Raw genomic sequence first — 22,180 nt, forward strand, 5'->3', positions numbered from 1 at the left:
ATGGAGGGCAAACTGACAGATGCTGAAGCCCCCACTTTTAGGAAAAACACATAGTTATACGTAAAAAAAAATAAAATGAAACACGTTTGAGTAGGAGTATACAAGGGAATACACAACGAGTACTTCAGGTTTGAAATAGGTTCCGGGCACATGTCGCTACTTTAACGGAATAGAGAGGGAAAAAAAAAAAAAAATCAAACACGATATGATCACAACATGCTTTTTGCATGGAGGCTGCGGAAACACTTTGATAGACTTTCTCATCTGTCACGGCGGCAAGCGTCAGCCTCGCAGGAAGCGATCGCTCAACAGATTGTTAAGGCTAATATCTCGACGGCAGGCCGCCTTGCGATTTTTTTTGTTGTTTGTTTAATCGAGACATATAAAAAAAATAAATAAACATTGGAATTCTATCTTCGGCTAATGCGCTACTTTGGCTATATAATCTCATCGCCTGGCGGGTCAAAGGGGATGTTTTTTAGATAATATAAAGCATGTGTTGTTAGAAGGGGTTGATAAGAAAATCTAATTGAATCTCAGACTAGGCGGTGGCCCGGGTGAAGTCATCGCTGCCTTTTGTTCACAGAAAACTAAAGCCGCGCAAAAAAAAAACTAAAGAAAAAAAAAAAACTAAATAAATATAGCCAGCCAGGGACCTCGGCTTGGCTCGTGCATTAGGCGTAAAGTAACGCCGGATAAATCAAAAGATGAACGCCGCATTCGACTGTCGCCGGGTAATCTTGAATTATTAGATAACAAGATAAAAATGTATTCCCGCTTCATGCAACGGCGGGGAAGACAAAGAAGCGGTTAGTTAGGGGAACATATTATAATGGTGACTGGTGTGTACGTGCGCGCGTGTGTGTGTGTGAGTGCGTGTGTGAAAAGAGACAAAAGTGTGAGCGCCATACTTTTGCGCCCCTCCGTTTTGCTTACCCATCATATCTTTTGTCTTCTTGAAATGTTTATACCAGCGCCCAAATTCCTGACACTTCGCCGCCGACACATTTGCATAGTAAGTGCTGTTCACAATGGAGGAAATCATACTCTGAAAGAGAGAGATTGATTGAGGGAGAGGGAGAGAGAGCGATAAAGAGACTTTAGATTCTCGTCCGGGGGGTGGGGGGGGGGAATGCGGACATAATATTAAAGCTTGTGAAACATGCAGTAACGCCGCAGCTTGTCAAAACAAATAAAAGATAGGGGACGCGGTAAAAAACCCTGCACTCAACACATGCAAAAATTCGGATCTTGTTTACGAAGGGTAAAACAAATAAATATCTATTTATTTTACTTTTTTTTTTAAATTCTTATCAAATGCCATTGAGTTTGACTGAAAATATCACACACCTACAAATATATATATATATATATATATATATATATATATATATATATATATATAAACACACACACACACACACACATATATACATACATATGGGTCATTATCAGCACAACTGAGGTCTACGCCTTGAAAATGGTGAAAAAATGGTGAAAAAATGGTGAAAAAAAAAGAAGAAACGAAGACTGGTGGTAGTTGATGGTGGAGCAGGAGGAGGGGTCCCGGAATGTAAACACACAAACCTCTTTTTAATTCTCCGCTCTTTATTTACACAGTCTGTTAAAGGCGACCACTGCAAGCGGGCAGCGAGCATGTCGTGGTCGAACCTGCCTCCCCATCCCCATCCCCCAATTTGCTCTTAGGCCCCCACCTCTCCTCAAACCTGCACCCGAGAAAAAAAAAAACAAAGAGGCAAGATTTTCCCCTCCTTTACGGTTTCATTAAAATGAATGTTTTAACACCTTGCTGGCCTCGGGGTGAATAGCGCGGTTCGGTGCAGGAGAAATTGTTTTTGATTGTTATAAATATTCAAAAGAACCGAACCATCTGTTTTCAAATTACAGGTATGCCGTCTTTATCATTTTCCATAATATATGCGCTCAGAGGTTGCGGGGCGGTTGGAGGTCTCGGAGACATGCGCGACGCTGGAAGCACAATGAACCGTGTGCGACGCCTCAATTCTCTGGCAGCAAAAGAGAAGAATGAGCTAGCAGCAGCTAGCAGAGAGGCTGATGTCTGGACTCCACAGCTTTGCATCAAAGCTGCACACGTAGCCCATCTCCAAACCCGCAGCCTTTAGGAAAGTGACTGTTCATGAACTTCTCCTCTTCCTACTTGCTTCTACTAATTCGATTAAAAAAAAAATCATAATTTAACACCAGACCTTTCAAACTCCTGCGTTGTCTTCAAATCCACATCCAACCTGGTGTCGGGACAAAAGTTGTCAATGGCATCTTTTGCGCTAGGTAGGAGCTTTAAAAAGCCCTAGAATCTTTTCAGGAACTAGGCTGTTTTTCCCTGCATTCAGACAGCAATGGACCCATGGACTTCAGCTTCTGGAACCATTGTAGCGCCTAGCCTGAGACGGGTCTTTTATACACTTCCACTGAAACTCATATGACGTAGGTGTTTGGTAGGACCCATAAGCCACGGCCATTACGGCCAAGATATCTCACATGGACCGCGGCGCCCCATTTTTTTTAAAACTACCGTGGTCACTTCTCAGCTTTTCCTGCATACGAAGAGGACAGAAGATGCGGAAAAAAAAAATTGAGTGACAAAAAGGATCGAGCTCTTCTGGCCTGCTACGGCACAGAGGAGTTTCCAGGGGTCGCAGCAGAACTTTTTACCCCAAAAGAAGTCGAGTTAGTTGACGACAGGGTTCTTCACACAAAGAAGCAATGAAGGGAAAAAAATAAGGATACTTCAACCCATGTGATATTCATGGAGTGCTGCGGAAACTGTGCTCTCCATGTCATCTGTGTTGTCTTCCTCTTTTATGCAGTGATTTTTTTAATAGTGTGGCCCGTAAGGTACATGTCACTACCAAGGTACCTTACTGTGCGAATGCAAAGCTAAAAGGTTCCCCTGGAGGATGGAAGTTTCTGGAACCTAGATCGAGCTGGACAGTTCTTAGAACCCAGTTTGTCAAACTTTTTTTTGTCCAAAAGTGACTTTTGACGGTCACTGATCAGAACATTAAATTGCTAGAAATACCAAATAAGTTACTGCTCCCCAGTCGTGATGCTGGAGAGATGTCATAACTCCAACTCTACTTTAAATGATTGGCAGGAGAAGCAAATGCAAAGTCCATCCCTTCTCTGCGCTGATTCAAAGAGCAACTAAAGAATCCATTTTGGGGGTTTTCATTCACAGGCAGAACAACCTCACACCATCACTTCGGTTTTGATGACGTCGGCAGAACACTTGATAAGATATAAACATGTACAGAATCATCTGAAGGTTTTGAAACTGAGCCTACTTTTCATATGGTACCGCAGCAACCCCTGTATTGCATTTTCCTGCTGATGTATGCTTCAAAACGGGCAACTGGTTGGACCCCCGTTCGACTGCTAGATCCAAGACTGTGCACTTGTGTGGGACGCGGGGCGAATGGCTCCTGGTTTCCAACAATCACAAATTGCTCAGAATATCCTTACTGGATGTTCGCTGGATGTTCTTCCTGAGAAGACTGAGGTTGTTTGGCATCTGTATCGGGCTCCTCAAGACCTACCGGTCTATGGTAGCCAGTGCACTCTTCTTCGGTATAGTGTGCTAGTGGGGCCGTGCAAGGACTGCTGAGGTCAATAGGCTCAACAAGATAGTGAGGAAAGTCCGCTAGGCGCTGGGACTGAACCTGGACCATCTTCAAATCGGTGGCAGTGGGGAGGGTGAAGGACGAACTGGGAGCTATCCTTGACAATACTTCCCACCCCCTGCACGATGAGCTGTGGCTGATGAGCAGCTCCTCAGCCAACAATTCAACCCACCCCGGTGCAGAACTGGACGCTTCAGATGCTCCTTTGTGCCCACGGCCATCAGACTGGACAACAGTAGTCTGGACTGACCGGCCGGAGGTGCATCGGTGCCGCTTTCACAATCTCACTACCTTACTCCATTCACTACCCGACCCATTCACGTCATGCTCTAACTCTGCTGTCTTTCTTATCCTTGTTGCTCTCAGCCTGCACGCATCCTGCCTACTTTCGTTTTATTTCATTGTCGCTCTATTTATATTTTCGTTTAGCTCGGGTCGTGTATTTTTCACCCTTACTGTTCCTTTATGTTGTCCATTATTATCCCTGATGTTGTTGCTGCTGTCTATATTATTTATGGATGTCTTGCTATCTTCTGTCTCTCTATTTATATTCATATTTATTTTACTTTTTAATTTTTTTTGACATAACTGTTACGCTGCTGCGACAAGGGAATTTCCCCTATTGGGATCAATAAAGTTTACCTTATCTTACTGATTCCTAGCACAATGATGAAGGCTAGAAATGTTCTTCTTTCTTAATCCAAGAATTTGTTGACAGTGTTGCCTTAATGGCAACAGCTGGAATATCAAGGCCTAAATGAGAAGCTCAAACGTATCTTCGTTATGATCTGCATATCAACAGTTCAGGGGGAACTGTTTTCTGTAGTCGACATTCTGGACACGCTGTTCAAATCTGCTAAAACACTCAGCTGGCTAAAGAGTCCAGGGGCTCTTTCCACCGATCTGCTAACTTGCTGCTTTGGCTTCATGACCTCTACAGACTAATAGTCATTGAAGGATTATTGACACGTCCACTGAAGCCTGAGAGGAGCTGCTTGCACGGAAGGAAAAGCTCCTCGACTTTAAGCGCAATAAGCAGAGACTATAATAGCTCTTAATTCTCGCTAAACTGCAACAATGAGCAACTATCCGGGTTGCCATCCTTTATCTTTTAAGGCAAAGGACGACAATTAGGACAGACAACAAAACAGGGCCAGTCATCAGAACAGGCATACCTTCTTTATCCCCTATCAGCACTTTTTGTTACACTCATCTAACTTCCTATATTTGGAGAGAGCATCACATGGGTGCCTGCTGTGAGGTACAAAATCCGCGGCAGCCGTGACGAGGTGCATCATGCCGTCATGGCGGAAAACGGGGTGACGAGGGCCGCGTTTGGATACGCGGCATCTAACAAAGCTGCCTTTTAGAGATGCATTGAAAAGCCCTCATTCAATGAAAAGCCAGATAGAGTTCAGGTTCATGTCATGAGGTCAGAGTTGCCCTTTTAATGGGTCATTCATTTACGAACAATTAAGTTATTTTGCCTTCCTGCGAAGGGTTTCAGCAGCTTCGGGCCAATGTTTGGGTTGAGACTTTTTCCAGGCTGTTTTTAAGACACTCAAATTGACAATAATGACAAGTCTTACCATCGTCAAACATGGTGGATTGTTGAAACCCATAGTCTTCAAGAGACAAAATCAAAAGTGGATCACATTTGAATGTGATACGTTTAACTTTTGCCACTCAGTTCTCCATACCCTGATTTTTATCTCTGTTCTCGAGGAAAGAGATAAAACGCAGGAAGAAGATACACTACCTTGAATCCTCAAGCATGACGCTAACGGTCACTACCAGAAACCAAATAGAAAAGCATATTGTGCTTAGTCCGTCCCAGCCACAAATAAGTTCCACAATGCAAACACAATGAATTTGGATAGTTATATGGTCGTACATCTTGCATTGGTAAGGTTTAAAGTTCCCCTTTGGGTACATTCTGAAAATAGCCTCCTATAACATAGCCTACTTACAATAACTTTAATCATGTGAACAGTGAAAGCACTAGTTAGCAGAACATTATTCTGGAGCAATGAGTCCCCTCCAGTGAATCTACAAATTCCCTGCCCTTTGTTTAGCTCTCTTAGCTGTTAGCCCCCTTAGCCAGCTATTGTCCAGGATTCTACTGGTGCTCCATCACAGTGGCAAGATTTTGAGTCCTAGGAAGGCAAACGCATGATCTGAGCTTCCGCTACCATCCTGGGATTAACGAATTGCATTTCAGCTCCATCCTGGAGATGCAAAACTCTGCACTTGAGCAACTCCTGCTGGTTTTTGTTGCTCCCAGCTCACGGCCTCACTGCCACAACTGCAGCCCACCCATCGTGAGCCTGCTGTGGTTTAGAAAACTGCAGAATCCATTAAATAAACAGGGGCACACAACCGAGCATCACAGCCAGGCGGCGGATGCTGACAGTGGAACCCTCACTTCCGTTTCTGCAGTTACGATGGAGGTAAACACTGATCAGACTTTTGTTTTGGTGACGTAGTTCACCGGGCTGCACTTGAATTTCCAATTGTCATGAGATGCACAGAATTTCTCCTATCCAGTTGAGTGTTGTGAAAACAACTCTCTCGTGACCGCACAGACAGAAGTCAGCCTAGTCCAAGCCAGGCATTTTAGGGCACATTAGCATAAAAAAAATTCTGAGTGGACAGGACCTTTAAGGCTCTGCACGAACCCGAAAAACAGCTGCTGCTTCCTCAAAATAGAATGTCCGTGGTCTTGTGATTCCTGTTTATTTCTGGCAAAAGCCGGGGAAATCAGAATGTAGGTTTCCCTCTTGAATTAGTGCCTGGACGAAAAAAAAAAAAGAAGGGAAAAAAAGGTGAATATTTGAGATCAGACTTTCTGGAGGAATGCAGCAACATTCCAGCTCAGGCTGGTCCTGTAGACGAATCCCAGGCCAGGGACGCATCGAGACCTGCATATCTGAAGCAGGAGAACGCCTCCTCTAAGATGCAGGGATAATGAACTCCTCCAGCCTGCCATGTTTTATTTACAGTATATCTGGGCTAAGGCGGCTCCCGGCAACAAACAAGGGGCCAGCAGAAGACGGTGTAGCTTTCTCTCTCTCCCTTTTTCAGTCCATCCTTTCTCTATCTCGCTCACTCCTCCTTTCTCCGCCATCTTTGACACAGATGTTCTAATAAACGCTCCTCATTAATCAGCGCTCTCCCTCAATACATCACTCTACCTCTCACAGGGGGCCCCACGTGTACGTGTGAACAAAACAATAAGCACACGCGTGCACGCACGCACACACCTATGCCGGCCTGCTGTGACACAAACACACACATATGCATACACACTAAGTGAAATCAAGCAGATAACCAGACCCTCTGCTGCCACTACGGTGCCAGCAGGAGGGCTGTGCTACGGCTTGTCAACAGGTACCGTGTTCAGTTTGTGCAGTTGCGTTTGTGCGTTTCAGTGTGTGTGTGTGTGTGTGTGTGTATTTCTGTGTGTGTGTGTGTGTGTGTGTGTGTGCGTGTGTGTGAGATCACATGTGTGGACCCTTTAAGTGATAGCCATCTGCAGCACAGAGAGCTTATCAGCAAGACCAGGAAGTGGCACTGGGCTACTATCGGTCCACAACATCTACTACACTCCCCATCAAGGGAGACAGGAAGAGAGTGATGTGTGTGTGTGTATGGATGTATGCATGTGTGTGTGTATATGTGTTAATGTGTGTGTGCGTATAAGAAAAGGTAGGTAGGCACGCAGTTGCCAGCATTGGTTGGTTGCACGCACTGGCTAAATGCAAACACGCAAACTAGAACTTGTAGACAAACGCACAAGGGACTGCTATACAAATCCAAGTGCACATGCACACACGCACACACACACATACACACATACAAGCCTGATGTCATCCAGAAAAACAGGGCACATTCATTTTCACATGCAGTGCTTTGATAGATTAGTAGCGGATGTTGGGAAAGGACCTCCGTCAGTTAGGGATCGTGGTCATATTCCGACAACGGACGGCAGACGGGATCGCTTTCAAAGGCGGTTTCATTGTGGTTATCGACATCGAATGTCGGTCAGTCAAGTAAACAACCACGACAATTTAACACGAATCAACCCCAGCTTTCAACATGGTCAACCATGAGCTGAAGATACAACAATTAGATCTCTGACAGGTGAGCAATCGATCAATACGGGTGAAGATCCTTCAATCCAATCCCAATAAGTCGCTTGGGCTCCAGCTGCAGAAAACTACACACCTTGCCATTTTTAACTTTGCAAACAGCCTGTTTAGGTTTTAAATCCAGGAGATTCTGGAGACAATCCCTCTGCCGACATGCCAAGTGATCAGTCAACAGCTGTCAATATTGATTACTTTTGCTATAAGCAACCGCTGCGATTATTCCATCAGTTCATCGCATGCAATGACATTTTCCTTGTATTTGTGTTCTGTGTGGTCCACACCTTCTATAGACAGCGATGTTTTTAACTGACAGATGAAAAGCCGACTCTTGTATCCACGGTGTTGTGGAACCCGTTTGGCGTTTTATTTCTGCGCACGGATGATATCCCCACTGACGCAGCTGAGGAGGTGAAGGCCCTAAAGATGGCATCTTGATGACTATCTGCTGCTACGCAACCCAGCAGCTGGTGTGTCGGGGAGCGGGGGTGAGGGGGTGAGGGGGGGGGGAGAGGTTGTTGAAGGCAATAGGAAAGGGTGGAGTGACACGAAGCAGGGGTGGGTGGGGGTCCCATTTGTTTCCATAGCTCCTGTGAACGTGGTCAAGGGGTTTGCTAAGGTTAGCCCGCCTGGCGGGGAGGTCCATGGGGGGGGTTATTGTTAAGCGATTCTGAAAATGACGGTCTGCATTCGCGGATGAGAATAAACAGCTCTGGCAGGCCAACAATGAGCCGACACGTCGCCTCTGTCTGAGCTTCCTCGTTCCCTTTTGTGGGCAAAGCATGACTCCCAGCTGCAAAAGAATAAAGCTAAATGTTTGACAAGACCTCGGACAAAAGCAGCGGTTCACAAAGTAGTCGCCCCCCCCCCCGAAACCTCCGCCACACTCTCGACTCCCCCCGTCCTCTCATTCCCCCTCGCTCTCTCTGGAGCCCTGCTCGGAGGTGGGCTAATTCTCTTTCACTCGCTCTCATCTGTTAACCTCTCTTTTCAGCTTGGGATTACACCGCAGAATATCAAGGAAGAGCTAATCCTGAAAAAAAAGTGCCCGTCCTCTGTGTCCCCCAACCCCTGACCCCCCCCCTCCCCCGCAAACCCCCCCTTCCCCTGGTCAACTCAGAAACTAATCCAGGTGGGGGCTTTCGCAAACCACACTCAGAAACAGTTCTCAGTCCGCAGCGACCGCTATTATCCAGCAGGAGGTGTTTTATCGAGGGCAAGCTAACTCTGCGCGGGTGTAACAGGCTGCATGCCCCCCCGCGGAGCAACAGATGTCAAAGAACATCATAGCGGCTATGTTTGATCCGCAGATAGAGATGCTGGACGATGTAATGGCGTTTACGGTGAACAGCTGACAGGTTCTGCTGATGACCCCCGGCCTCCAACACTCAAGCTAGCGGGTGTTTAAGAAAACAACAATTCCCCTTTGACAACTCAAACTTTGTCCCTTGTCTATGGAAATCAACAAAATGGCATTCCATATGAGGCAAACAATGGACATCCCAACGCCAAAAATTGAAGGGAAAAAGAGCATCTTTCTATCTTTCTATGCAAAATTCATCCAAGGTTTGCCAGAAAAGTAATAATTCAAACACCAGATCGGTTTGACCTTCGGTCTGAACCCCGCGTAGGTGATACAACCATTCTCCGTCATTAATGCAAAGTCTCAATTTTGCTCCCAGGCTTTGTGTAAACCACGGAGGAAACATGTTCTCCCGCGCTCATATTTGGCCACTTGATTCGCTTTGCTCTCAAAACACAACGCGGGACCCCCTTGAGTTCCGCTTGTGTAAAGCCGCCACTCCAAACGCTGATGAAGTCGAACGCCTCGTTTCCGCACAGCTGAGTGTCAGCACCAGCGTAAGCCACAAGTACATCGACTCCCATGGGAGCCTCATGTTTTGTTTTTGTTTTTTTTATTATTTATACATTATTTTACCGGCTTGTCAAGGACAGACTCTTTGGTGCACATTTGGGCAATACCACATGAACGTGCTTGGAAAACGCAAAGATGCTAACGGGCTAAGAAAGAGCGCTTTATAACGAAAATCAAAAGCCCCTTTCGCGCTGGATGAACCTTTCGCAGTTCCTAGAACCTTTTCAGGATCTAGGCTGTTTCTTGGTGTATTGGGACAACATAGGATCCAAGCACCATGGAGAACCATTCTAGCTCCTAGTCTGAAGCAGCGTCTTTTACCATTCCAGAGGAAGTCGTGACGTAGTTGTTTGGTGATTGGTGGGACTCATAAGCAACAACCATTACCAGATACTTCTAGTGGACAGCGGAGCGCCACTTTTAAAAACTACTGCAATCACTTGTCAGATGTTTTGTAGCGACAAAATGGACAGAACCAGCGAGAAATGGAGCGAAGAATAGTTCCAAGAGGGGATTCCAAGGCTCGCAGTAAAACACAAACATTTTGGCCAAAATCAGTACGAAGTTAGCTAATGTTGGTGTTTGTGATTTGTTTGTGTGTGCAGCTTGTTAGAATGCTAAACTACAAGGTTCCCCTGGAAAGGGGCAGTTCCTGGAGTCAAATGTTAATTCTTAGAACTGTTCTGTCCCAAGGCGGTTTATGTAGAGCCCGGCCCTTCACAAAACTCCAGTGTCTCAGCTTTTCTAAATACTAGCTCCAGTGGTAAAAGAAAATGACTCTTGCTGTTGTAGAGCTGCAGCTGCGCTTTTTAATTTTCCCTTTTACATTTAACATTCATACACTAAACAGCATTACGGGGCCAAATAATGAAATCAAATCTTCCTGTTTTTTTCCAACCTCGGGGTCGACATTTTGTGGGTTACGGTTACATGGTGGTCTCGTCATTGTGATCGCCATTTCTGGTTTCGGATGCAGATCCAGTCGAGCAAATACGCCTGTCTGCATGGAGGTGGCGGGCCCAAAAGGTCACGGCGAGGTCACGTGTAAAGGACCAGATGGGAGTTTAGGATCATGTTTGAATTGAGGCCAGAGGCAGAATAGTAAATATCTGATTCCATCTGGTTCGTTCCGGTCACATAGTTTGAAATGAATAAATAATCGGCGTCACATTTAAGAGTAATAGAAAAATAAGACGACAGATTTGATGGGTTCGATCAGGTCCGGCAGCGCATGCTGGTCCAGCACCTCGCTAATAGTGGTTCCTTCAAATCTGTCAGCCTTCTCTGGCTTCCACTTGAATTTATAATGACTGACTAGATAATGTGTGTGTGTGTGTGTGTGTGTGTGTGTGTGTGTGTGTGGGGGGGGGGGGGGGGGGATCGTTTTTAGATCAATTTAATGCCATTTGGAAATTATTTTAACACAGAAAAGAGGGACACTAATTCACTCGGAGAGGTTTCCCGGACTTCCTCTCCTCCTCACAGGACAGCTAAAACAGCCTTCGCTTTAATTTGAGTCAGGAGTGTGTATGTGGAAACGTGTGCCTGAGGAGGAGTATGTTTGCCTGTGTGTGTGTGTGTGTTTGTGTGTGTGCCTCTGCACTGGCGTGTGGTCTCTTCTGAGCCGTCTTCACATATGGACCGTAAACAGGGTGATTACCAAACTGGGCTGGGCTCCGGCTGAACGCCACCCAGGGACTCTTTACATCATCAGCGCACTGCTCATGCCCGGCTAAACACACAAACACACACACATACACACACACACACACACTAGTAAGGCATCCGCTCACAGAAACACACACGTACACACACACATGCGCACGAGGGTCTCCAGGTGACCATACGGTGGCCTAGGAGGAGAGCTGGCTTCGTTCTGACAACGCCTTCGCATTCGCCTGGATTTAAACACACAAGCACGGAAAAACACAAATCTAGCTCTCGATATGCATTTTAAAAATGGTGTCTCACATGAAAAACACACACACAATCTCCCACGGCTGTCGCACACAAACCCACACACACAGTATTGGCCCCAGTGAGAGATATACTGCCATCTCATTCCATTCGCTCCAGAGCTGCCTCCATGATATACAGACTACAGCCACCGTTAATACAATATCTGCGCTGGCGCTTTTCTCTCCATCCTCCCTGCTGATGGAAGAAAAAAAAGCAAAAAAGCAAAACAAAGAAACGCAAAAAAAAAAAACAAAATAAAAAGACAGAATACAACGCCTCGCACGCATCTCTACTGCCCCTCGCATGAGGAAACACCGAGAACGAAAACTGAACGAGGAAAAGGAACAAAAATAAAACAAAAAAACAATCGTGATCATTCTGGTTGGGCGCCAGTGTTTATCCAACAATAACCATACATTCATCAACACCTCCTCCTTTTTTTTGGCTGCATCTGCAGGCTGGGTGTGTTTTTGCTGCAGCACACAAAAAAATAAAATCTACACACACACACACACACACACACACACACACACACACACACACAAATAGAACAATAATAATAATATTAATGTGGTGACAAAAAAATGGCAATAGCCAGTATTTTTTGGGAGATGATTCTTGTTCCCACTCGGTCAAACTCAGGGCATTTGATAAGCAGGGGATAAAAAAGGTGATGGGAGATTTGGTTTCTAGGATGGGAGCGGAGGAGGAAGGGGGGTTAGCTTGAATTTTTATTTTTTTTTTCTTATTACTGTTTTTGTTTTTCTGAATAAGCAGACCGGGCTTCAGCACCTGTGATAAGGGACATTCTTTAGCCAGAGAGCTCTGATTCATGTCTTTGAGTAACTCCTTGAGGGCGTTTCTTACTGTAGAGTGGCTCCATTGCTCGGGTGGCAGGTCCTCCAGCTTAGGACAACTGTGGAGAGAGAGAGGAGACATATGGGGTGTGGAGAGGGGCAACGGGGGGGGAGATAGGGATACAGATGGAGAGGGGTGGTGGGGTGGGGGGGGAGAAGGGCGAGGGGAGAGCATGAGAAACAATTCAGATGGAGAAGAGAACGAGATAGAAAGGAGAGCACTGATGGTATCTTGAGTGAAATTAGGAAAAAATCATAAGCGGCCACAAAATCAGCAGCGAGATATCGTAATTCGCACTCCCCGTTTCCATAGCAATGCCACACCAGCACGTAAACATGGAAAAGAAGGAAAAAAAAAAATTAAACCTGACCTGGACGACTACGGGGCTACATTTCGACATCCTGACTCGCAGATCCGGCTCGGTTTCTGACTTCAGAATGAAGCGGAAAAACAAGATGAATCGATAAATAAAGTATCAAAAAGTAAATCGTAACCAAAGGAACGCCCAACGGCATCGACGCTACGCAAATTTGTTTTAACGGTGGGAGACGGGATGCTGTTCCACGGTCTGAGTCGTATTTCTCGTTGGTTCGGCCGGCAGTGTTCTCTCGTCATCGCCTCGGACCGGTTCAATCGGTTTAACTGATCGTCACGATATTTTCCACGTTATTCTCCTGATTCCGAGGTGACATTGACGGCGAGGGCGTGTTCACACATCTGGCTGATGTGAGCGGTTCAATGTTATTCAGTTATCACTCAGACCCACCGGTCCCTCACACTAACAGATAAATACCGGTCGCTGCCATTGGTCAATGCCAACATGAAAACACCAGCTGATGTTTTAACCGTATTTCTAATCGTAACAGGAAAAATACTTAAAAATACTAACAATTACAAAATAGATAGCTTGCTCTTGTTTCTGTGAAACAGAAAACAACTAACAGTCGAGTCCAAAAGACAGAAAATAATTCAATAAATGAAAATACAACATAACCGCAGCCAACTGCCATCGGTAACAGAATAATAAATCCTTTGCAAGAATCACCGGTTCTATTCACGTTTGCCAAATTCAGACCAAATCCAGAACGGCCATCGGAACCGCCGGGTCCACTTGAGAACCAGGAGGCATTGGACGGGATTGACCTCACCGGGCCATCGTTCATCGGCGACTGACGGCAGTGACTAGGGTTCGTCAGCCGGTTTCCTCCCTAAAGCTTCTGTCTACTCCAAATCGGGATCATCTATATCATCTCTAGATGGGCTTCTGGACCTTCCGCAGGAAAATGAGGAGCCTTGACAGGAATAGAACTCGCAGGATTTTCCACGACGATCTGAATTTTTTCCCTTGAATAGCACCCATCTGTTTTCAAGTCTCTCCAGGTTGCGCGGGAACCCCCGAGGTTATATTAGGGACGCTCCAGTACACGTATTCAAATTTGAGGTCAGAGACAGGAGACCAAACGGGACGCAAGGAGTCGGAACGGCGAGGCGGCGAGGGTTCGGTTCGTGCGGCCGGGCGGACCGAGCCGTCGGCTCCTGGCGACACCGGCCATCAGCCAAACGGCTATCTGGAACCATTGCGGCCGCGGAGCCGGCGAGCATTCGTCCCTATTTGAGATACACATATAGAGATGGATTGTGGGTTCCAGCGGAACAAGCAGCCAGACTGAGAGGTGAAGATGGAGGGAGGCAGGGAAGAAGGGAGGGAGGGAAGAAGAGAGAGCGCTGAACACTGGGGCCCCGGCTCATTCTTTCTGCTGCAAGCATCCCTCCAAGACAGACAGATTTCATTTGGTGCATCAAGCAGATGCATCTGGAGATTGCTCTCTCTCTCTTTCTCTCTCTCTCTTTCTCTGCCTCTCCCTCGCTCATATCCCCCCTCTCTCACTCTCTCTCTCTCCCCCACTCTCTCTCTCCTGATTGTTCTGATTAGTTAATTACTTTATACAACACATCTGCTGGATTGATGCATGAATTATACATCAGCTGCATGTGGCGACTATTATTTCGTGTTACTTCTACCTTCCCGGCTCGCCGTGCTCAGTCAAACAATTTAAGGTGTTACTGGCTAGATATCTGCGGCAGTCGGGGTGGGGGAGGTGGGGGGTTGGGGGGGGTTGAGGGGGGGGGTTGGTGGGTAGAGGGGGTGGATGGCAGGGCAGGGAGAGGAGAAAAAAAGGGAGGGGGGGGACAAAATACAGAACAATAACAATAGTGATAATGATATGCAGCAACGTCACAATAGACAGATATATTGAACAGCCTTTAGCCTTTAGCTGCTGCATGCGGTCAGATATGGGGAGGTGATACCTTTGACCCCCCCCCTCCCCAAACACACACACACACACTGACTTGTGAGTCATCGCTTCACTAGCGAAAGACGAATGGTCGACCCGTCTCACATGACACGGATCCCTCCATCACTTTTCATTAAAGCTTGTTTGACGGTTAACAAGTGAAAGATAAGAGGTAGGACAGGGGGGTCATCAGCAGTGTGTGTGTGTGTGTGTGTGTGTGTGTGTGTGTGTGTGTTGGAGAGAATTCGCATGTTGTCATAAATCCATCAGCTGGTGACCGGGAAGGGCAGGGAGATAACAGGAATGGGGAAGGTTGTGTTCAGTGGTCAAGGCTAACATCTGCTTGTAGGAAAACATAAGAAGTTTTTCACATGCTCAGACACACACACACGCACACAAGCATACACACAAAACAATGGATTTTCCAGAACACCTTAAACTGCTGCAGCAGCTCAAAAAAGCCTCTGGGGAGACGGAAGTGAACAAGAGGAGAGGAGGAGAGAGGGAGGTGGAGAGAGAGAGAGAGAGAAAGCTATCCATTCATTCAAGGCAGGCATGCTGGAAATAAACACAACCTCCTGCATTCTGGCTGGTGGACATGTTCACATCAGTCTGTGTGTGAGTGTGTTGTGTCGGTGAGGGTGGGCGGGTGATGGTGGTGGGTGAGGGAGACAGAAGGAAGAGAGAGGAAGAGGCAGAGCGAGGTAGGAAAGAAAAAAAAAAAAAAAAGTAAGAACAGATCTCCAGAGGGTTGCAGAACACTGGGTTAGCGTGCAGCTGGCACAAGTTCAACACCAGCTCCGCCAGCCTGCTTTGTGTGTGTGTGTGTGTGTGTGTGTGCGCGCACATGCAATCGTGTGTGTGTGCTTGTGTCCCTTTAAATGTCTGTATGCTTTCCCTGTGTGTATAAATACGACAAAAAAAAAAAACCTCACACCTACAGAGGAGAATTTAGCATACAATATGGCGACTAGTAGCAGGCGACAGCTAGCAAGGGGAGAGAGTTTCATCTCTGGGCTCCTGGCTCCTGTCTCCTCGCAAAATGTTTCCCACTTAAAAATAACCAGGTGCTATTTCAGGTAAAGGCACTGCAGAAGCATCTCTAGACCTGTGGGTGCCGGCATGCCCCCCTGTTCATCTCTACAAATGAAAGGGAGCCACTGCCATTTAAAAAAAAAAAACAGCGCGCTAGAATATATCTCAGTTAAAATAAAAACACTTATCTATAAAATCTTTTTTATTTTTTTTTTTATAAACGACACATTAACGTGCCACTTATTCGATGCGGCTGAATAAAAGTCTTTTAGCCCTTCAATAAATCCTCCATTCATGAGCTTTATGAAGTCCGGGGTTTGTTTGGACTTATTAGTTTTGGTAATATTTGGAATATTTTCACGTCGCTGGATTCACATGAACGGGACAAAACCAGCGCTCTGTTCCAGATCAGTCACCGAGCACAACATCACATGTCTGCTTGACGTATCAGGACCCGCCCTTTCTGTGTGGGACCACTAATCCCTAGTAGCATACAGCTATTCATTCACTCATTCATTCATTATCTGTACCCCTTATCCCGTGCTCAGGATCACGGGGGTGCGGGAGGCCATCCCAGCTGTGATTGGGCGAGAGGCGGGTTTCACCCTGGACTGGTCGCCAACATACAATCATTCACTCTCTCGTTCACACAATATATAGGGCAATCTAGGGTTTCCGATGAACCTCCTCCATGTTTTTTGAACTGCAGGAGGAGCATGGAGACTCCACACAGAAAGGGCCCCCGTGTCAGTATCCAACCAGGGACCTTCTTGCTTTGAGGCAGAAGCGCTAACTGTGACGCATACAGTTAAATCGATCATCGATGATGCCGTTAGCTGGAATTCTCCAGATGTAATCCTCGCCCAACCCGATCACATAAAGCCTCATGAAGGGAGGGGTCGTTGCAGGGCCGGTGTATTAAACTGAATTATCTAATGATCGATTAGTCCTCGATAGGGCGCAGTGTGAGTGTGTCCGCCGTCCCAGCGTGATACTTCCTCCACATCAGCGAGATTCATCATGTCACGGCTGAACTGAAAACTTGACTAATCTGTTTCTAAAGTTCTTTTAATTATTTTTTTTTTCCAATTCCAGGAAAATGTCAATGTGTCAGTATAGGAAACAAGAAGCAACAGATTTAGAGAAGCCTTATATTCCAAGATATGTTGGTTTTAAATGGTTAGCCAGTAAATATTCCAATATGTATTTTATATCAAATAACGGTAAAAATTAGGTTATTGTAATTTCCAGACTATAAGCCGCAACTTTTTTTTCCTGCACAATTTAAACACTGCGGCTTAAACAATGAGCGACTAATTAAAGATTTTTTTTTTTGGACTAACGCACTTCATGATGCCAAACCTTTAGCCTCGTCACATTGGACCAATGAAATTACCGTGAAATTCTGAGGCTGTTCAATTCCAACACTGAAGAACACAACTTTAATGGTTTTAGTGGCCAGGAGGAAGACGAAGATAGCGATCAGATGGAAAAGGACAAAGCGGGGATAGAAAATGGATGGATGGATGGATGGATGGACTTTTCTTTGCGCTATTTATTATTAATCTTTTTCATCAGCCTTGTTACAGGCACTGTTTGGAAAAAAAAGCATTTCCAGTACAAATTTGTGGATGTTACCACCATGTATTTAATTAAAAGTTAAAAGAAAATGTTTCTGTGTCATATCTTTCTGTGTAAATGTATTTCATGTTATAACATGGAAACCTGCAACTTATAGACAAGTGTTGCCTGTATGTGTACTCATATATTCATTTATTTATTTATTTTTAGCTAAAGCGGCTAATATTCAGGTGCGCTCAATAGTCCAGAAATTACAATATGTGTTTTTTTTTTGTTCATTAAAAATTGGGATATATCATAAAGATGTAAAAACCAAAAACAGAAGTCTTTTCAGCAAATATTTCTCTCTTAAAAGTCAAGTCCCCTTGCAATTTACCAAAAATTACCTAAAAACTGCAAAAAACTCTGGATTCAGAAAATCTTGCAAAAGCATACCCAAAACTCAGAAAATTAGGGAAAAAAAATAATGTAGAACATAAAACATATAATTGCTGAAATGAAACCTCGAAGATTCAGGTCTGTGATGCTGTGCCCAATCACCTACACACTCATCTGACCAGGTTTCCACATCCATGTTTGTCCATAATCGCCCTGCTAGGTAGTTGAGATGACTATCATGGTGTGTGTGTGTGTCCCTGTGTTTGCGTGTGTGTGTTCTAACCTGTGCAGCTGGATCTTGAGCGTGACTACGTGGTAGACGTCCTGCAGCATGTCGGCCACTGTGGCGTCCGGTGCATCTGTCACATATGACAGGGGAATGGGGTTCCACTTCCCCACCTGAATCATACCTGCGATAAACACACACACACACACATACACAAGTCTAAGAGTTGCTGCCATGGAACACTTACAACTATAAATACATTCCCTACAACCATGTTGGAATGTGGCTGGAGTATGTAATCAATCTGCTGTAAAGTTCTGCACCCCTTTTACTTTCAGTATTAGTGTTTAACACTAAATTAAAAAAAGGAAGGAAAAAATTAAACATTAATACACACACACGTGTACATACATATTGCGTTGTAAAAAGAAATAAATGCACTCCTGCTTCCAATTCCAAGAAAAAGATTTTTTTTAAAACACACTTTTTAGACATTTCTTTAATGTAGGTCCCTGAGGGATGTGTATGAATGAGAAACAAAGACAGGCACAGAGAGATAGCGTGTGTGTATGTGTGTGTGTGAAACTATGATTGCAATGCGGTGTGTGATCGACACTGTTGGGGCGGCAGCGGCTTTTCTCGTCTAACTACATTTCTCAGAATGGCGGAGTCACTTTTCTGAATTAAATAGCCTCTGAGTGATGAAGGCCTTTTATTGACCGAATGTTTGTGCAGCTCAAACGCAGCAGAACGCCGACTCTGAAATAAACCAGCGACGGATCAGTAAGCGATGCCGCACAGGCTCCGTGCGTGCGTGTTTCCTGCGTGTTACTGTTGACGAAAACTTGCGAAACCTCCCTACAAACCCTGAAGTAATGCGTGTTTTATCTGAAAAATAAATTGCGCTGGGAATGCTAAATGCCCAGCTAATTTACGGGCGTTATTGTTTATGTAATAACACACTATCGAGAGTGTTTTTTTCCCCAAACATAATGATTATCACCTGTGTCGGCGGGAAGAGTTTAAGGTGCGTTACAGACAACTGCGCTGTTGGCATGAGAGTTGCCTTTTCGTCACGGGCACGCAGCCGGACGCCAGTGCTGCTAGGTAGTCACATGTGGCCGAACGCAGATGACATGTGACCAAAGTCAGGGAGTTCAAAAACTGAACTGAACTAATTGTTGACTTATCAACCATGTTTGACATTGGTCCAATTTGTTTTTTTTTTTTGTTTGCTTCAGATTTTGATTTAAAAGCCTCTTTTCTTTTAGCAGCGTGCTGTTCTTTAACATCAGTATGATAACAGACATTTCTACTTTGCAGGTGGCAGCAGCAGGAAATGGATGCGTATATTTAACTTGTGCGTGCTTACATCTTTACAACTTCCATGCATTCAAAAATACAGGGCCGAGGAACTCAACTCTAAATGACAAACCCCAACATCTCTGCGTGTGTGTGTGTGTGTGTGTGCGCCATAAAGCATTTTCAGTAACACACACCAGACTTAAGATCAGTCCAATGGCTGGCTTTTTTTTTTTTTTTTGGGGAGTGGACACAAAAGCCTTGTCAAATTTTTAGGTCAGTGGTTAAAGTTAGGGTCTTTGGAAAATGAATGTAAGTCTATGCAAATACCCCAAAACTGACATGAATGTGAATATGTGTGTGTGTGTGTGCGTGTGTGTGTGAGAGAGAGAGAGGGAAAGAGAGAGAGAGACCCCTGAGAGTCTTGAGCATCTCCTTCTCTGGGATCAGTGTCAGGATGTGTTACTGTGGTTTCAGATCTGCTTGCGGTCGGCTATTATGGTAGTTATGGTGTGTGTGTGTGTGTGTGTGTGTGTGTGTGTGTGTGTGTGTGTGTGTGTGTGTTCGGCACAAAGCCTGTGTGCAGAGCATGTCAGAAAGTGCAGTAAAGAGGACGTTAATGGGCATCAGAGGAATAAAGCCAGACAAGGTGAGAATGAAGCCTTGATGATGGTGTGTGTGTGTGTGTGTGTGTGTGTGTGTGTGTGTGTGTGAGAGGGGTTACATGACTGCTCACCTTTGGCCTGGGCGGCCGAGCTGTGGGAGTAGCCCAGCGACAGCAGGGCCATCTCGATGAGCTGATTGAAGAGCATGTCCTTGCGCACCAGGACAAACTCGGCGTGCTCTTCCTTGCTGTCGAAGTCCATGGGGTTCTCGTAGTGTTCCACCACGCAGAACACGGGCAGCATGTTGCCTGGAGACACAAGAAGACGGTCACCTCAGCGCCAGAATCACACGGACAGATATCATGATAGCCCAACCACCGAAGTCGCTTGGGCATTGGTCAAACAAAGGTCGTGAACATCCGCTAACTCTCTTCACGTTGCCTTCAAGGACACAAAGACGCAAACATCTTCAGAAGGTGTTTACTTCTGTGTTGGGATTTCATTGGTTTTAAGTCCGCTCAACTCAATCAGAGGTCTTTGGTTGAAATCGGCCTATTTTATTGGACAATTTGAGCCACCCTGCAATTCATCGTAGGGCATCTTCCTTTCATGCACTGAACAAACATCCAACCCGCGATGGATGGCCATCTCGCCATGACCTGACCGCCACGTGCTTTTTCACAACCTGCAACTTCTTTTCACCCTGGTCCAGCTACCACACAATAAAATGTTTATTCATTGTCGAGGGGTCGGGGCGGTCCTTCCCCTGCCATCCCAACCCCGCTGCCAAAACCACAATCATCTTTCCATCACCAGAGCCTCGCCGGCCCGCCTGAGGTTTGGTACTCTGTGTCAACAGTGGCTCCGCTGTGAGGCGGAGAGGGCCTGTGGCCATGGCCAGGGCCATCCCACAGAGCTGTGCAGTGCGTTCAAAGGCTCCACTGTACAAAGATCACTCCCTGTTCCGTTTTTGTGCTGAAATAACATTCCTAACGCGGAGGTGCATTTGAGGCGGCGCGGACTGCTTGGCCCTTTGAACGTCCGGTGAGGCACAAGTGAGGAGCATCCATGCCATCCGGCTCCAATCAACCTCGCTTTGGACCTTCTCAGTGTGTGTGGGTGTGATCACACTACATTATCACCTACCATCTTAAGTGGAAAAGGGACACATAAGGGACACATTTTTAAGACACACATTGCTAACAAGGACTGCACACTGGTGCAGCAGACGCTTAAGTCTCATGGCAAGGAGGTCCCCGGTTCAATTCCGACAGGGGTGGCCTTTCTGCGTGGAGTTTGCATGTTCTCCACTTGTTTCCAGGTTCTCCAATTTTCTCCCACGGTCCAAAAACATGCAGGAGGTTCATTGGAGACCTTAAATTACCCAGACGGGCAAATGAGAAGGTAAATGGTTATATGTCTCGATCTTCTTCTGGTCAAAGGTGAACCCTGCCTATTGTCCAATGACGGCCGCGATCAATATACAATATAGCTAATGAATCAATACTTGCAAACTACCTATAAACTTAAGTCAATTATTTACTCATTAGCATGAAGCATAGCCTTGAAAACTTGCCTCACAAGAGTTAAAATCAGCACAGCTCTAATTTAAGCTAAAAATCCAGAGACAAATAAGAAAACCCTCAAAAAGACTGCCTTAAAAGTCCAGAAATGATCAAAGAAAACACAGGTTTAACCTAAAACATCAGGGACTCACTGGGGGTTCGGCTTAAAGAATTGATTTCGAATCAGCCAAAAACGACCTGAATATTCGGATGGGAAAGAAGATTCCTTCAGGAACCAGTTGTTCCCTCCTTGGTGACGGCTCATTGGTTGTTGGAGGTCCAACGACGACATCCCCCCCGTAAGAACAACGGAAAAGCCCTTTCCCCCTCCCCGCCGCTATCAGCGCTGTCACCTGGTCGCACCTCCGTCCTTGGCGTATAACAGCGATCGGCGTTCTAATATTTTCCGATCCCAGGCATTCCAGAAGATGCACACGGCTCTGGCAAAACAATCAATAAGCCGACAGATGCCAGGGAATGTGCTGAAAGAGCTGCTTTTCTCCTCCCCTGATTTTAATAGATAAAGATCTAACAATAAAGACTGCTGTGTAGGTTCATTTGGGGGATCAATACTGGCTTTGTTTCCAGGGAGCCCGCAGTGGGCCGCGGTAAATATTGTTTCGGGCTGGGACACAATGCCCACTGTGGGCCCTCTGCGGAGCCTCCGCCGCGTTGCTGCTTCGCCCTC

At 45.8% G+C, this 22,180-nt stretch overlaps 1 protein-coding gene across 6 annotated transcripts in view; it reads right to left on the minus strand.

Moving 5' to 3' along the window:
• The window catches only part of satb1b (SATB homeobox 1b), a 73,214-nt gene that overhangs the window by 37,154 nt on the left and 13,880 nt on the right, over positions 1-22,180 (minus strand). For 3 of the 6 annotated variants that reach the window (XM_086153770.1, XM_086153773.1, XM_086153771.1), the window contains exons 3-6: positions 20,059-20,235; positions 18,078-18,204; positions 12,513-12,561; positions 937-1,048 (exon numbers count right to left, since the gene is read on the minus strand). In XM_086153770.1, coding sequence (XP_086009896.1) covers positions 937-1,048; positions 12,513-12,561; positions 18,078-18,204; positions 20,059-20,235 — 465 coding nt within the window. Of the gene's footprint in view, positions 1-936; positions 1,049-12,437; positions 12,562-18,077; positions 18,205-20,058; positions 20,236-22,180 lie in introns of all 6 variants that reach the window. The other 3 variants (XM_086153772.1, XM_086153768.1, XM_086153769.1) reach the window with 1 other exon arrangement.

This window comes from Fistularia commersonii, chromosome 10 (genome assembly GCF_037954325.1).
Source record: "Fistularia commersonii isolate RoL2024-O1a breed Wild chromosome 10, RoL_Fcom_v1.0, whole genome shotgun sequence".
Classification (NCBI taxonomy): Eukaryota; Metazoa; Chordata; class Actinopteri; order Syngnathiformes; family Fistulariidae; genus Fistularia; species Fistularia commersonii.